Genomic DNA, 18,502 nt, shown 5'->3' with positions numbered 1-18,502 from the left:
GTGATACAATATTTATATATTTTTCACTATTTTTTGTACTCAATAAAGTTGGCACCTTTGTGCCCTTCTTTTACTTATCTTGACTTCTTATACTTTACTTCTGCCATCAAAGTCCAAGGGGGCATCTTCCAATGCATTTAGTGCATGTTCTCTCTTTAATGTCTATTAGGATGTTGGCAGCAACTTCACACTAGTCAATTCTTAAATTTCTCTTTTTTAGGTCAGTACATCATGCATTGTAACAGTTACATGAAAGGTGAACTATCCCATCTTGTATACAATAATGATACAAAAATAAGACTATAGTAAGGAGGGATACATTAAAAAATAAGGGGGAAGGATTAGAAGGGGAAAAAAACGGGGAAAGGAAATACCGTATTTATCGGCGTATAACACACACTTTTTTCCCCTTAAAATAAGGGGAAAATCGCGGGTGCGGGTTATACGCCGCACCACTGCCTCGGAGGGGAAGGAGGGAACGAGTGCCACCGAAATAGACACACCCGAGTGTACTGTGTATTCGGCTAGGCTCGGCTCCGCTCGCAGTCACACCCAATCCCGCCTCCTAGCATTTACGTCCCGCCATTGGACCGGTGTTGTGTCCATCATAGGAGCAGGGCCAAGGGGCTGGACTGGGCAGGACTGCGAGAGGAGCCGAGTACACAGGACATTTGGCTCTATCTATCTCTGCGGCGGTAACATTTAAAAACGATCATGCTGCAATTTTGGGCAAGGCTGCAGATGGACACTGTTGGGCAAAGCTGCATAAGGACACTATTAGGCAAGGCTGCAGATGGACACTGATAAGGCTGCATTGATGGGCATTTAAAATGTAAGTTTTTTCCGTAAACATCCCTCCTAAATGTTTTTTTCCTTAAACTTCCCTCCTAAACTTGGGGTGCGTGTTATACGCTGAAAAATACGGTAATCATTACTTCAATAGATACATTTCAAAATGGAAACAAATAAATCTATATTAACCATTTTGAAAACTAGAAATTGATACCATGCAAATGGTAAAATACAATAAATCAGCATGAACAAGCTGCGGCAAGTATTATGTATAGAATAAGATACACTGAGAACAACTCCATCAACAGCATGCCGCATGGACAGAAAAATGATAATATAAGTAAATGAATAAAAATACAAACTTGTGGTTAATGAATGAATACAAAATTTGTGCATATAGTATAAAAGTCCAACACCCATATAGTCAATCCAAACAATATCCTATAAAATCTCTGTGTTTCTCAGCTTAGCTTCTTGAAGAAAAACACCATGTTATCCTTTCACCCAATGAAGATGCAAGCTTACCAGATGATATATGACTGTCATAGAGAAGTAAAAAAAACTTGTGTAAGTGAAGTCTCTGCTGTGATCCAAAGTCTTCCCTTGGGCCTCCGCACATACAGTTATGTCCATATATATTTGGACACAGAAACAATTTTCATACTTTTGGCTCTGTATGCCACCAGAACAAAATTAAAATGAAACAATCCAAATGAATTTTAAGTGCAGACTTTCAGCTTTAATTCAAGGGGTTGATCATAAATATCAAGTACAAATTTTAGGAACTGCAACCATTTTTATACACAGTCCCCCTATTTTCAGGGGCTCAAATGTAATTGGACACATAAAGATAGTCATAAATAAAATGTTAATTTTTTAATATTTTGTTGAGAATCCTTTACTGGCAATGACTGCCTGAAGTCTGGAACCCATGGACATTACCAAAGACTGGGTTTCCTCCTTTCTGATGCTTTGCCAGGCTCTTACTGCAGCTATCTTCAATTGTCCTTTCTTTGTGGGTCTTTCTGCCTTTAGTTTTGCCTTCAGCAAGTGAAATACATGCTCAATTGGGTTGAGATCAGGTGAATGATTTGGCCATTGCAGAATATTTTACTTCTTTTCCTTCAAAAGCTCCTGGGTTGCTTTTGCAGTGTGCTTTGGATCATTGTCCATCTGTACTGTGAAGCGCCGTCCAATCAACATTGCTGCATTTGGCTGAATCTGGGCTGACAGTAAATCTCTAAAAACTGCAGAATTAATCCGACTATGTCTGTCTTCTGTCACATCATTAATAAACACCAATGACCCAGTGCCACTGGAAGCCATGCATGCGATCACACTGCAAGCTCCACTTTGTGACCACAGATGACGTTGTGTGCTTTGGATCATGAGCTGTTCCAAGCCTTCTCCACACTTTTTTCTTCCCGTCATTCTGGTACAGATTAATCTTAGTTTCATCCCCTCAAAGAATGCTTTTCCAGAACTGGTCTGGCTTTTTTAGATGTTTTTTGGCAAAGTCTAATCTGGCTTTTCTATTCTTCAGGCTTATGAATGGTTTGCACCTTGTGGTAAACCCTCTGTATTTGCTCTCGTGAAGTCTTCTCTTGATTGTAGACTATGACAATGATATGCCCACCTCCTGGACAGTGTCCTTCACATTCAATGTTGTGAATGGGTTTTTCTTTACCATAGAGAGGATCCTGCGATCATCCACCACTGTTGTCTTCCATGGATGTCCAGGCCTTTTTATGTTGCTTAGCTCATCAGTGCGTTTCCCTTTCCTCAGAATGTACCAAACTGTTGATTTGGCCACTCCTAATGTTGCTGCTATCTCTCTGATGGATTTGTTTCATTTTTGAAGCCTTTCAATGGACTGTTTTAATTGCAAGGACAGCTCCTTTGAACACATGATGTAGGTTCAGAATCAACTCCAGACCTTTTATCTACTTAATTGATGAAGAAATAATGAAGGAGTAGCTCACACCTGGTTATGAAACAGCTTTTGATTCAATTGTCCAATTACTTTTGGTCTCTTGAAAAAGGGGGATGGCTATTCTTAAGAGCTGTAATTCCTAAACACTTCCTCTGATTTGGATGTACATGCCCTCAAATTAAACCTGAGAGTGTGCACTTTCAGCCCATATCCATTATATAACTATAGCTTGAATATGTTTTGGTAAACACCTGAGAAAAACTAAAATTGTGCCTGTGTCCAATTATATATGGACCTAACTGTAGGTTCTCCACCGCTCAGGGTTCCTGAGAATAAAGAAAAAACAGAGCACCAGGCTCCGTTAACATAAAATCCTAGATAGGATGCTTTATTGTGGTTAAAAAATACTAAAAATCGTATATATGACAATCGGCATCAACAAAGACTGAAAATCCCACATTGCAAGGCGGGATCGCACAAGCGTGGTGATGTCGCAAATTTTGGTTATTCACAGCAGAGAGACTTCACTTACACAAGAGTTTTTTGACTTCCCTATGACAGACAGTGACACATTTTCTGGTAAGCTGACATCTTCATTGGGTGAAAGGACAACGTAGTGTTTTTCTTCAACAAGCTGAGCTGGGAAACACAGAGATTTTATATGATATAGGTGTCCGTTTATGAAACCATGATGATCGTAGCTCATCTCACATGATTAGTGGTTTATGAAACTGTTCTCTACTGATCATCTCAGCACACAGAGAATCTGTCATTGAAAGAAACAGAAACGGCCAGTTTATGAAGGTGCTTATCTCGGTACCTCACTGGCAATCTCTGTCAGAATTCTCCCTCCCAGGTTCTCCAGCAGAATCGGGGAGAGAAGAGCAAATCCCCAGAGAACTTAGGAGGAAGATTATTGACTTACTTCTTCCTCGATTAGACCCCCAAGACAGTAAACATGTCCCCTGCCATGTTTATGTAGATAAATATAATTTGTGTATATATATATATATATATATATATATATATATATATATATATATATATATATTATTTTTGTGTAGGGGGACTTTACCTTTATTATTTTATTAATATGAGGTGGGTGGTCTCCTCTGAGAATGCCCGTGTACTCTGCAGCGTTGATCACTGCTGCTTAATATAAGAACACCAGAGTGTTTCAGTGATTTTTCTGGAGGCATTTTTCACAGTAGATATGTGCACTGTTGAAAAATGTGTTCATTTTTGTTTTTGTTTCATTCATTTTTTTTTTTTTTTTTTTTTGTTTTTCGGGTCATTCATTATGATCACATTTCGTAAATTTGTAAATTAAAAAATTTGTAAATTCGAAAATTCGAAAGTAAGAACGAAAATTCAAAATTATATTTAACTAACTAATAATAACTAACTATTAAATTATAGGTATTGGAATTTCCTTTCAAATTTGGCTGTTAGTGAACAAATGCAAATTTATCTGAAGTTACGAATTATCCAAAATAAGGAATGCGGCATCTAAACAAATTGAACGAAACAAACTAATAATAATAAATAATAATAATAAAAAGTTTTTATTATTATTGTTATTCATTATTATTAATTCATTACGTTCCATTCATTTAGATGTGACATTCGTTATTTTGGATAATTCCTAACTTCAGATAAATGCGTATTCATTACGTTCACTAACAGCCAAATTTGAAAGGAAATTCCAATACCTATAATTTAATAGTAATAGTTATTAGTTAGTTATTATTTCAGATTTTCGGATTTTTGGATTTTCGAATTTCCGAATTTTCAAATTTCTGAATATTCAAATATTTGAATTTATTCCTAAAAAATTGTTAAATGGGTTTTCATTCATTCTGATATTTCTAAATTAACGAATTTGTCGAAATTCGTTAAAAAAATGAAAAACGAATTCGGAACAAAACGAATTGCACATGTCTACTTCACAGTTCAAAGGATTTTTAGATCGCTCCACTCCTCAAAAGGAGAAGCGATCTACACCACTTCATAAACAGGCACACAGACAGGAGCAATCTCCTCTGAGAATGCCAGTCTGCAGCGGTTATTTTCTACTGCTTGATAAACGGACTCCATAGTCTGGATTCACTATATGGGTGTTGGACTTTTATACTATATGCACAAACTTTATAATCATTCGTTAACCACAAGTTTGTATTTTTATTCATTTTTATTCATTTACTTCTATTATCATTTTTCTGCCAGTGCGGCATACTGTTGATGGAGTTATAATAACCATTGGTTTGGTAAAAAATGGTATATGATTATGAAGCACTTCAAGTGAGGAATAGGCCGTGAGTATTTGTCAGGTCACTATATCAAATTTACAGATTTAAATATTTAGTGCATTGATAAGGCACACAAATTATCTGAATCTTTATGAGCTTGTCAACATCTTTTGTGTGACAGGTTAGTATTGACAAAAAAAAAAAAAAAATGGATCTTTAGGGCCGGTTCACACTGCTGCGGTGCGAATTTTGCGCGAATTTGATCCGATTGCATTGCGAATTTTCGTTGCGAATTCTTTATGTGTTCTGGCGAATCTACTGCGATTCTACGGCAAATATTGCAAATTGGGAGGGGATCGTGATTTTATGACTTCCTGCTTTCTTGGATGGGAGGAGTAGGAGGGGGAAGCAAAAAAAAAAAAAGAATATCGCAGTGATGTGAATGTACAATTGCGTTTTCATTGCGAGTTCAATTGCAGTGTATGGAGCTGAATTTGCATCGCACACAGATCAAACTCGCACAGGACCCTTTTTGTACGCAGCTTAGATTCGCAACGCATTGATGTGAACGGCACTAATGGAAAACTATGTTACTTAAATGACTTGCGAATTTGAGCGATCGCAACGGCTCAAATTCGCAATAGAATTCACAGCAGTGTGAACCGGCCCTTAGTCTGAACGAGGACCTACCATTGTTATATCATAATAGCAGCTATTTTTTAATTTGGGCAAGAACAGAGAGTTTTCAGCCACGCAGTGCTGTGACTGTAAGATCATCTCTAGCAGAGGTCCTGAAGAAGTGTCTGCTGGGACACAAAACCACTGAGGTTGTTGAGTTCTTCCATCACCCATTCACATTATGTCTTGTATACCTTTCACTAAATACACGGCATTATGTGAATGGACAAGAGGAGATCCTGTGGTTTGCTCACAGAATAATTGATATGAATTGAAAATAATACAAGATGTTTTGTATATGGACAAGGTGAAGAGTGAGCGACCCACTATCATCGCTGTACTAGAACTGGAACTGTGTATCTGAGCAGACAAAAGCTTGCATCTGACACTAGTATCCAGCAGGAAAAAAAACGATCATTTTTAACATCAACATTCTCTTGACCAATCACAATTTAAAAAGTACTCTTTTTTTTCCTGGAAGTGCACGTTAAATCGGATTGGTGGCTGTAAGAAGCCACTTAGTACTGAGAATTTTGTGGATTAGGCTTGCTGTCAAGGGGAGACAGCAAGAAACCTAGAGTGGGATTGTTTCGGAATAGCTCCCCTGAATCAACAGCAGGGGTTCCCAGATTGCCAAGGCAAATGAATGTACTACAGCAATGCCTGGATGAAATACTGCAGCATTTGTATGTAGTCTATAGCATGAACCAGGCATTGGGAGTCCTGGAGACATTAGTAAAAAGTAACAAAGTCCTCTTTAGGCTGCTAATTAAATCAGAACTTCAGACAAAAGGGACTTTACACTCTTCTTCCACCTCCCCCTCCTATGCCATATTTGTTTTTTGTTTTTTTTGGGGGGGGAAGCGGGTACCTAGTTTTGGCAGGTACCCGCTCCCACTTCCGCTCGGATCGCCTAGGTGAGCAATGCGGCCGCAGGGAAACCGCACAAGTGTGAACCTAACCTAAGAAAGAATTAGAACATCTATCAAGATGTTATTGCTGCTTGTTTCCATGCTGAAGAAATCCACCCTCTCTATTTGTTCTGGTGACCATTATCACTATGATAGAAAGTCATGGGAACTTTTATATGTGTCACTGGAACAAGAGGTGATGGTTAAAAGGTTAAAGCATAACTAAGGGCACAGTGCTTACCTCCTCTCCAAAGGTCCAGCATCTGTAAGGGGTCAGCACCTTTTCCACGGCTTCTTACCAGTCTTCAGCCATGAGGTCACTGGGGTTGAAGTCACTCCTGCACATGCACTGGAGTTAGACATCCCAACACACATGAGCAGTGCTGGCGATGTGAACTGAGCTGCGCAAGAGCAGCTTAATGTGCATCTTAAAGAAGACCGTGAACAGGCAGGCAGATTTAAGGTACACTGCATGTCTCCTCTGTGATAAATATCCTGCCTGCTTGCAAACTCTATAATTTTGAATTTAGTTCAACTTTAAAGCCCAACTCCATGTTTCTTGTGACTTTAAATAGTTTGTTTGGACCAAGCTGGTCCAAACTTTTTCCTTTGCGCTGTGTTCCAGCAGGGGGATGGGGACTTCCTGTCTCGCTCCCAGAACAAAATCAAGTTGGGTTGAAAGCTGCTCAGCTATTCACAGGAAACTTTGTATTCCATCAATAAATACAAGGCTTCCTCTGATTGGCTGAGGTGGAGATTGTGATGTCATCTGTCTGCCTCTCCACCTCAGCCAGTCAAAGGCAGCCTTGTATTTATTGATGAAATACAAAGCTTCCTGTGAATGGCTGAGCAGTGCTCAGCCTGACTCAATTTTGTTACAGGAGTGGGACAGGAACTCCCTATCCCACTGATGGAACACAGCACTGTATGTAGCTAATGCTATATACAGTTTATATAACGCTCCGTTAGTGAAGCAAATATGGTTCAGCTTGGTACAAATTAATTACTTAAATTACAAGAAACATGGAGCTAGGCCTCAATGTTTAAACTGAGACACCAGTTCCAGTGACAACCACAGATTTCCCTCAATTCTCAGAAAATTTTGTTCCATCTCTGGTGCAGGGAGGGAAGGGAAATTTCGCAATGAGTCACGAACAACAAAAATTAACTGACAAGGGGTTTATGTTTTATGTTATTTTGTATTGATATTTGACCAACAAACTCTGCTGCTTCAAACTCTGAATGAAGAATGCAGTAAAACAGAGGTTCTGCATATATTCATGCAATAATTCTCAACTGTTTTTTAATAATAAATCTGTCATTGTTATTCAGGTTGTCTTCTAATAAGAAAAAAAAGCTTTGACTGTGAAGACAAAATGAAATGTAATAGCAAAATGTCGTGAAAATCACAGTGCCATAATGCATTTAGTGTTCATAATTAAAATGTATTTTTGAATATCTAATAAAAGCATAATGCATCTATGGCAAGTGAGGGATGACAGTCATAACTAATATGGAGTTTGTAAACCATGTATAATGCAGCTTACTGTACTAACAACTGCAGCACATTGGTGAACCAGAGAAATAAAATAAATAAATATATATATATATTGTTTTCTGTGTTATGTGTCTTATGTGTCATGATCTTAAAGCGGTTGTATACTGCTGGACTAAAGTCATAATGTGCTAGTATGTGACACTTACCCTAAAATGATGCTGCTCCAGTGCCGCAATGTCAGCGCTGCAGGAGCTCTCATCTTCACTCATCTTGCTTCCAGGTTCAGGTGACCGGCTGAAGCATGCGCGTGGGAGCCGCCGTTCACGGCACAGGGCTCTGAAGGGATGGCACAGGTGGCCGTTCCTTTAGAGCGCATGCACCAGTGATGTCACTGGCTGCATGTAATGTAAATATCTCCTAAACAGTGCACGTTTAGGAGATATTTACATTACCTATAGGCTTACTGTAAGTAAAAGTCTGTAAAAGAAGTTTACTTCCTCTTTAAACAAAAAATATCAAACAGTATGCTACACACATGGTTTTGTTTTGAAATACATATGTTTTAAAGTGATACTAAACATACACTGTTTAAAGTGGATGTAAACCCACCACTCACCCACTATAAACGAATGGCACAGTATTAATGTATATATACATGCAAGCCTCCTGCATGTATCCCTACCCTGAATATGTCACCCCCTCAGCAGTAGGAGCCCCACAAAACTCTGGAATCAGTGGGTGGGTCTCTTTGCCGGAGCTCGGTGGGTGGAGTCGCGATGTCACAAGACTCCCCGCCCACCTCCACTCTCTCCTACTCTTCAGTCACACTGATCACGCCCCATGATGAGTAACATCCAGTCAAAACTCAGGAAAGGCACCACATGACTTCAGCATGCCCAATCTGCTGAGGTGTGGAGCAGCCAATCCTGGAATCGTAACACTCTCTCTCTCATGCCATTCATGAGATAAAGAAATTAGATGTCAGTCACAGCAGTGGAGGATGGGGTGACACAAACTTATCTGTGTGTCATTTTTTATCCTACTAAAAAAAAGACGAGAAATGCTCAGAGCTGGATTAACTCTTTGTGGAAAGACTGGGCACAGATGACTTGACATCCTCTACTATGCCAGGTAGAAGTCTTCATTAAAAAATACAATTTTCAGGTTTACGTCAACTTTAATTTACAATGTCCCTTTCTGTAAGTGGATGATGGCACTGTAATTATTCTAATTAAAAAAAAAAACAAAAGAAAATCTAAGTAGCTTTTTCCTAATGGATATACAGCTGTCACATGACCCAGATCTTCCCAGCCTGTCTGCAGGGAAACATAAACAGCAGGCGCTTCTAGTTCTATGCTACTGGTCACATGTTTAAAAAATTTAAAAAAGCATACATTGTAAAAATAAATAAAATCAATAAACTTTTAAATTGGCATACAAACATGTATTTGAAATAAAATCTTAATCATTTTGTTGAAATAACATGGTGTGGGCACATTTCTGCCAGTCACAGGCTGTGTCACGCCCCTCCAGCCTTTGTCTTAGAATAAGAGGGAGGTGAAGCCACCATTAATCTAGATGTAATATCCCACCCCTATTGGTTAGTGGGCATAGAGGAGGAGGGAGGGAGTGGGTTGTCATTTACCACAGTGTATACCCCACATGTGTGACTCTATAGTCACATGGGCTGCTCAAATGAGATAGGGAGGAAATGCTCAGCATAGAAACTCACTGAAAACTGAGCATGTGCAGAGTTGCCCCCACAGCTGCAAAATCCCTAGCTGAATTGGCGATATGAACAGAAGGGGGAGATAGAGAACAGCAGGATCAACCATGTTTTATGCAGAATACAGGAAAGGAATCTCATAGTGACTGAGTGAGTATGAACAGCATGTGATACAACATTTATTGGTAGTCTTTTATGATGTGGGTTTAGTGACACTTTAAGGCTAAACTCCATAAAGAAATCAAACCTCATGAGTTTAGTAATAGAAACATGCAGATATAAATGACCTTTTAATTCTGGTTTAGTGCTTTAATTTTCTGCTCAAATTCTGGGTCATATGATGCAGTTTAGCTGCTCCAAATGTAAAATATGTCAGTGTAAGAGAGTGTATACAAGCAGGCAAACAGCTACTGCTTGTGATCTTACTGCAGTTTTTTTTAGACTACTTGTAACAAAAGTCCTTTAAGTTAAAGTAGAAATAAAACCCTCAGCATTTTAGTTTACCACATTGCACATCATAAAATAATCATTCCCCAAAAAACTATTTGTTTACATTTTTACCCCAGCGTGTGTAGTTTATAACTTTCAATACTGGCTCATACTCTCTCAGTGCTGCTTACCTGAACTTCTGGTCTTTGCAGAAAAAAAGGTGACAGTAGACAGTACAGTCCTCAGCCAGTCTGTTAGGAGAATGGAAGAGCAGAGGAGTGCCTTGCAATCCAAGGCTATGGGACTGTGTGTTTCCATTGATGGACACAGCCTAAGGAGACACAGCTCTAGTCCTTGCATGCAAGAATGGCTCTATAGAACGCTGCAAGAGAAAGGTGCCACCCTGAAACAGGAAACCTTGAAGAGTGGTCATGGCACCAGTTTAAACTGGAACATAGGCAAAGATTAAAAGATAAAGAAGCTGCATACTCAGTAAGTGATTAAACCAGATGCTGAAAGTTCTTACAAAAAAAAATAAGGTTGAGTATCACTTTAAGGGTCCAGCACCGTCTTTGGGTCCCTTAGAGCTGTTTCATTACTACAGTGCCACATAGCAGGTAATCACTAGTGTAACTAGTTCTACACAACTAGGCTTTTGAAAGATCTATAACTTAACACTTGGGGTTGATTTACTAAAACTAGAGAGTCCAAAATCTGGTGCAGCTCTGCATGACAGCCAATCAGCTTCTAACTTCAGTTTGTTCAATTAAGCTTTGACAAAAAAAAAAAAAAAAATCTGGAAGCTGATTGGTTTCTGCACAGAGCTGCACTAGATTATGCACTCTCCAGTTTTAGTAAATCAACACCAGTGCTTGTTCCCATTGTCATATTTGAATTTCTTCTAGAATGGAGCCATAAAAAAAAAGACTTGACCCATGGACACTAATGTGAAATGAAAACACTGTTACCCTAAATTATTATAAATAGGGGGTTGCAGAAAAGCAAAGGATGTGCCATCCTTTCACAAGGACAAATTGTGCTTAATGAAATGACCAGAGATTGATAATAATCCCCTCTGTAATATCATTTACATGAACCTACCACAAGCATCATTGTATTACATCTTTATTTATCCCCAATTTCCTACAGTGCAGAATACCCTGACCTCCGAAAACACAACAACTGTATGGCAAGCAACCTGACTCCCGCCATTTATGCCAAACTCTGTGACAAGACCACCCCAAATGGCTTCACCCTTGATGAATGCATCCAGACCGGAGTAGATAACCCAGGACATCCCTTCATTAAGACTGTGGGTATGGTGGCAGGAGATGAAGAATGCTATGAGGTGAGAAAGTCTTTGAGTCTTCCATTGATTTACTATATATACTGTAGTAAGATGGACAATGTGTCATATTGCAGCATATCCAGTTCCCAAGTACAAAAGAATTTGATTTTAGGAATAGGTTAGTGAGTTTAGGTTGTTGCAGATGCTGTATACTGTACATATTTGGACTGTATGTTTAGCACACTTGAGTCATTCTATTCTGATTTCGATTTTATACCCTTGGTGGTGTAACTTTTCTAGTATATGATAAAGCGCTGAGACTAAATTATGTTGTAAAATTGCAGTGCATAGAGGCATACAGCTGTAAAATTATGAATCCCCCTTTGGATGACTAGCTCTATATCAAAAAATACAGTTAGTGACCCTACTATAACACTGACACAAGACCAATCAAACTAAATAAAGAGCAAACCTCATATAAAGAGCACTTCTCCAACCTGAGCAGACTGATATGCTTGCCCTGAACAGAGGATAAATAAAATACAAATGTACACTACTACTAAGCAAGAAATAGAGCCTGCAAAATGGCAGAGAAACAAAGATCACAGTTGCAACCACGACCAGTGGTAAATGACAGGAGGAAAGGACTGAATCAGTGGTAAATGGCACAAGGAAAGGACCAGACCAGTGATAAATGTCAGAAGTAAAGGAACGAATCAGTGGTAAATGACAGAAGGAAATGACCGGACCAGTGGTAAATTGCAGAAGGAAACCCTAGTAAATAACAGATGCTCAATAAATGGATTCCTATTAGGACTGGGGGGTCCATTTATGGGGTTCTATGTCCAAAAATTGCCCTGAGGTCCTTTGGCTTCTAGCTACACCACTGAGCCTGCATATGTAATCACTTGTCACCATGTACATATTATTTACACGCTAGATACTCAGAAAGAAGGTTTTTAACTTCATAGAGATGCCCTGATCTCCTCTACGTTGTAACAGCAGAGTGAAGGCCTGGTATTTTACCTGCCTGCACTACATATATCATGCACTTGTACCTGGGCATTCCTATTTACTGTATACCTGCATACTAAGCATCATGGTCATAAAGGTGTAGGGAGCAAAACACCCCGGACTTCAGCTGGTGATTGGTGTCTCTTCACAGTGACAAAGCAATGGCGTAGCATACAGTCTCCTTAAAGTTGAGGAAAAGGCATATTGACCATTCTCGGTACATCTAGCCATATAATTGAGATTGCAGTTAGAAGATCTTCCAGGACACTTGACTGTTTCTGCAGACAGCCCATCCACCAGTCAACTGAACTTGGCTAATTTTTTCTTTTTCTTAATGGATTTCACAAGAGAGTGACTATTGTTTCTCCAACATAATTCTGTCACCAGGCATGGTATTAGTTTGGAAATGTTGCATTCATGTAAAAGATATTTCCATTGTGGGTAAAATGTTCACTTTTTTAACTAGCAAGTGCGATAAGCAAATATGTCCACAGACAGTTGTAAAGGCATAACCCACTAATTAAAGTGAGCTGGAACCTGGTCCTGATGAATGGACTCAGCTTGGTTCAGTTAATTTGCACTGCAATTACAGTAATAATCCATGCTGGTGCTGTAAACGCTGATGGGAAAAACATCTTTCTGCACTGAAGGGAAGCTTTACAAATCTGCTTAGCTACTTGAAGAAGTAGGTTAGGGCTAAAAGAATGATTCTTAGTCAGTCATGAGACTAAAATTCATGTGATCAATGATTTTGTGTACATTACAGTGGTTTTAATAGGAACTGTTACACAGGAGATTTGTAGGTGCTCTACTAAGCAATCGATCACCCACAATCAAACAATGCTGAAATTTGTGTAGCAGAAAGTTTTAGTGATTAATCTCTTTTTACTGAAGATTTGACAGAAGAAAGAGATTCATTGCTCAGCAATAGTTATTTATGTAAATATTGTTCCCATTTTAAAGACAATCTTTAAATATACAATATAATTGCTACAATAGCCATTTGACAGTTTATTGCAGCCAGGATAAAACTGGAAAAAAAATGCACAATTTTCTTTCTTGCAGCCATGGGAAGCATGCTATGTCAGGGCTGTCGTGATGAGTGGGCACACCTGGGCACTGCCCAGGGGCCCCAGCTGCATGGAGGGCCCCTGCACTTTCCCCAAAGCAGCTGGTCCTTGAGCCCACCCTGCCCAGGAATTGGGGGCCCCATGATGGCACGAGAGTGATGGGGGAGGCAGGCTGGCAGCCGTGCGCCATGCTGTGCAGAGCGATACCTATTATTTCACAGCCAGCAGGGAGGGACAGGGACAAAGCGCCAGTGATGCTCTGACCCCACCCTATGCAGCTTGAATGCTCGGGACTCGAAGGCTGTGGGGTAGGAGCTGGAGTGGGAGCTGCTGAGTTGGCAGCACTGAGAGCCCACCTACGGAAGTAGCATTGTCGATGGTGTCATGGTGAGCCTAGCTCTCCAGCACTGTTTGCACCGAAGGGCTTGGAATGCCCGGAAGGATGCCCCCTCCTCCGCCCCTCCTTCTGCCTGCTTGATTGGTATGGATGAGTCCAGTGCTGGAGGTGTGCACATAGCCAAAAGTTCACATGCACTGTATCTCCACTGGAAAAGGGGGTACTACATGGATGGAATAATGGTGCTGGGGGATATCAAGGGTGTATTGGGAAAAACAATGTGGAGGGGGGATCTGGGGTGTATAGGGGTAGCAATGCTTGGGGTATCTTGGGTGGCTATAGTGCTAGAGGTATCAGGGATGTAGAGAGGCCACAGTGTAGGGGGTATCAGGGATGTAATGGGGTCACAATACAAGGGGTATCTTATGGTATATGGTAACAGTGCTGGGGGGAATATCTATGGTGTAGAGGGGTCAGAGTGCTTGGGGGATATCTGGGATGTAGAGGGGTCAGAGTGCTGGGGTGATATTTGGGATGTAGTGGGGTCAGCGTGCTGAGGGATATCTGTGATGTAGAGGGGTCAGAGTGCTGGAGGGATATCTGGGGTGTAGAGGGGTCAGAGTGCTGGGGGGATATCTGGGGTGTAGAGGGGTCAGAGTACTGGGGGGATATCTGGGATGTAGAGGGGTCACAGTGCTGGGGGGATATCTGGGGTGTAGAGGGGTCAGAGTGCTGTGGGGATATCTGGGTTGTAGAGGGGTCAGAGTGCTGAGGGAATATCTGGGGTGTAGAGGGGTCAGAGTGCTGGGGGGATATCTAGGATGTAGAGGGGTCACAGTGCTGGGGGAATATCTGGGGTGTAGAGGGGTCAGAGTTCTGGGGGGATATCTGGGGTCAGAGTTCTGGGGGGATATCTGGGGTGTAGAGGGGTCACAGTGCTGGGGGGGAATTTCTAGGGTGCAGAGGGGTCAGAGTGCTGGGGGTTATCTGGGATGTAGAGGGGTCGGAGTGCTGGGGGGATATCTGGGATGTAGAGGGGTCAGAGTGCTGGGGAGGCATCAATCTAGCAGATATATTATATGCACAGGACAGCTTTGTTACTTTATGTATGTAGTATTTTCCCATTTGGGATAATCAATAAAGATAATTAACTAAACATCGGTCTGTCCTTGTTGAAGAACTGCTGTTGGATTCTTTTCCGTTTTTTTGATGTTTATAGTTCCAGTTCAGAGGACAACCACCCCCTGATTGTTGAAACTACTATCGTTTACAATCAGGGCTGACAATGTTTACAGGTGATCTATTTGAGTAGGCAACAGACAAGCCCATTAGTAACTCGCTTTGACCTGTGTTAATTTGGTAGTGTTACTGGTCCTTTCTTCTTTTTTGTCTTCAGTATTTTCCCATTGTTTTTTTGCTGTACAGAATGATTGTTCATGTAGTTAAAGCGGAGCTCCACCCAAAAGGGGAAGCTCCGCTTGTCTGCCTCCTACCTACTTGATATCTGTTTACCTGCGCTGTCTCCATTCTTGGGGCCCCAGAGCATTACTTTGCCCAGGGGCCCATGATGCTATTAAGATGGCCCTGTGCTATGTCTCACAAATAACCCATCCCCTGCTCACATGGCTGGCACACTGCTTTACCAGAAATTTGCACAAAGCATAGGACCAAGTATAGGCAATTTCAAAATATAGAGATGTATACTTTCATAGGCTGTTGTAGATTTTCTTATTACAGTGTTGGGGTTATAATTGTAAAGGCAGACCCTCTTATTTGTTGTTTTAGAAAGTGCTGGCAAGGCTTACATTAAGCTGTATACAATAAATAAGATTGTGCCCAGGACATGCATAATTCCCGTGTAGCTCTTCTTTCCTGCTACCTACAGCTTCTTACTGCCTAACAAATGTGAAAGGTGGTTTCATAAACCAAGAGGAAGGTGTTGGGGGATGAAAGGGTGGACATATTTATTAGGCTCAGTTCCTAATACTCAACCGCGTGCTCCTCTTTCAATTTGAACTGTGCTACTTACCTCTGGACACTAATCTAGCTCATCTCCAACCAGCTATCCATAGTTAAAGTTATTACCTGCTCAATGAGCAACAAACTCTTTACAGAGTTTTTGCTCCTCAGTGTTGCCTGCACTTTATTACTGGCTAACAAATGTGATAGGTGGTTTCATAAACCAAGAGGAAGGTGGTGTTGGGAGGAAGGGTGGACATATTTATTAAGCTCAATTCCTGATACTCAACCATCTACTAGACATGTGCAATCCGTTTCGTAATGAAATCGAAATTCGGACGAATTTTGCATCTTTCGGACATTTGCATGCATCCGAATGTCTGAATAAGAAAATAACGAATTTCTACTAATACGAAATAAATTATAACGAATGAATTCGACATGATTCAGTAATTCGTTAAAGATCTAATGAAACAAAAGGTCAACTCAAAGTAAATCTTACAGTCCAATCAGCTGATTAATTTTGTGCTGGAGGTTGGATTACTGGCAAAGTGCATTCCTGAGAACTGAGTGAGAAGAGTGTTGTGTTGTATTTGAGCAGAGGAGAAGAGATATGGTCATTGTGTGTGTTAATAGATTCAATAAACAAAGGACTTTCCAAACTACGAATCATTATCACAAATATATACATGCATAATTATCGAATTTCAACTAATAATAAGGAAATTATAGCGGACATAACGAATGAATTCGACATGATTCGAGATTCGGTATAACGAATATCGACACTCTACGAATAATAACGAATTATCCGAAAATGAATTAACGTAACATAACAAATTTAACAGAACGAAATTATGTATTTTTACGAATGACAACGAATCGAAACTAAACGAAATTTCCCGCTGTGCACAAGTCTACCATCTACTTCCCTTCAAATTCTAATTATGCTACTTACCTCTGGATATGAGTCTAGCCCATCTCCAACCAACTTTCTGTTGGTTACAGATAGTATCTGATCAATGAGCAACAAACTCTTCTTCGGGTTTTTGCTTTTCAGTTTTGCCTTCACATTCTCACTGGCTAACAAATGTGATATGTGGTTTAATAAACCAAAAGGAGGGTGTTGAAGGGTGGACATATGTATTACGGTCAGCTCCTTATACTCAAGTAGCCCTTCAAATTCTAACCTTGAAAGTTAACTCTGGATACTAGACTACCCCATATTTGACCACCTCTCCACTGGTTACAGCAAGTATCTTCTCAGTGAGCAGTAAACATTTATTCGAGTTATTGCTTCTCAGTGTTGCAAGTTATTAATTCAGATCCAGGATCTGGGCTTCCATATGAGCAAACCATTTAAACAGAGAGCAGCAGTGTTTACACTCAAACACTAATACATTGAACAGGATGTATACAGGACAGCATTGTCAAACATATTACATATCATAAAGTACTATATGCTTTCACTAAGGCTCTTAGCAACAACCCAAAAAAAAAGCAGACTATAGTTTGTATGAGCTAACTGACCAAAAGGTCCTAGAATTATGGAAAAAGAGCCATTTACAGAATTACCTTTGATTGGTAAACCCTGGTTTTAGTCCTGATTTTATAATGTGCAGTTAAATAAAAACAATTCAGTGGATAAGCTGCAAATTTCACTTTCACTCAACCAGGTTTTTCTTTTATTTTTCTTGTTTAATTTTAAAACAGTTTTTTTCACAGGATGAATAAATGATATTGAATATTGTAGTAGATCAAAATGATCCATGTATTGTACAAAAACCTTAGATAATAAAATTAAGTGTAATGATCTGAAATGGTTTTCTTAATGTTCTAGGTATTTGCAGATATTTTTGACCCCGTAATAAAAGAGAGACATAATGGATACGACCCAAGAGCCATGAGACATCCCACAGATTTAGATGCCAGCAAGGTAAATGTCACAGTAAATGCAAGCACCAAGGAGAAAAACATAAGTTCATGACACTGGCCATAGGAAATGGCAAATCTGATCAATTGAATGTATACACCAAATGCAGTAATAGTACCCACTCTGTGTTCTTTGTGCTTGCTCATTGCAGATTAAAGCTGGCCATTTCGATGAGCGTTATGTACTGTCGTCTCGTGTTCGCACTGGAAGAAGCATCAGAGGCCTAAGCTTGCCCCCAGCATGCACACGTGCTGAGAGGAGGGAGGTTGAGAAGGTGGCAGCGGAAGCCCTTAATGGCCTCAAAGGAGACCTTGCTGGACGCTACTACAGACTCAGCGACATGACAGATCAAGAGCAGCAACAATTAATAGACGTAAGTGTCTGACTAATATGCAACTGTCTCTACATTAAACTCAAGGGTTACAAGTAAACTAAGCATTTTTTTGGAATTACATGAACTAGGAATGTATACTAATTGTCCGGCACAGTTACAGCAAATATCTGTAGGGATTTTGTTTTTGTTTTTTTACCCATTGCAAGGATAATAATTTCCCATTTTAGGTATTGCAGACTTGATTGTCTTTTCAGATAATTTATGCTAAGTTGGATACTCTAAATGTGAAGATAACAAACGTGCAACCAGATAGATGTTTCTCTTCTCTCCTAAACATGGTGTCACATGGAC

General features: G+C 40.0%; 1 protein-coding gene across 1 annotated transcript in view; it reads left to right on the top strand.

Moving 5' to 3' along the window:
* CKMT1A (creatine kinase, mitochondrial 1A) overlaps positions 1–18,502 on the top strand; it is a 65,869-nt gene that overhangs the window by 33,081 nt on the left and 14,286 nt on the right. The window contains exons 3-5 of the mRNA XM_073618532.1: positions 11,366–11,564; positions 17,725–17,820; positions 17,969–18,190. Of these exons, the coding sequence (XP_073474633.1) occupies positions 11,366–11,564; positions 17,725–17,820; positions 17,969–18,190 (517 nt within the window). The remainder of the gene's footprint in view (positions 1–11,365; positions 11,565–17,724; positions 17,821–17,968; positions 18,191–18,502) is intronic.

Source organism: Aquarana catesbeiana, linkage group LG03 (assembly GCF_042186555.1).
Source record: "Aquarana catesbeiana isolate 2022-GZ linkage group LG03, ASM4218655v1, whole genome shotgun sequence".
Taxonomy (NCBI): Eukaryota; Metazoa; Chordata; class Amphibia; order Anura; family Ranidae; genus Aquarana; species Aquarana catesbeiana.
Note: the sequence above shows the minus strand (reverse complement) of the source record. Positions and strands in the feature narration are given on the sequence as shown.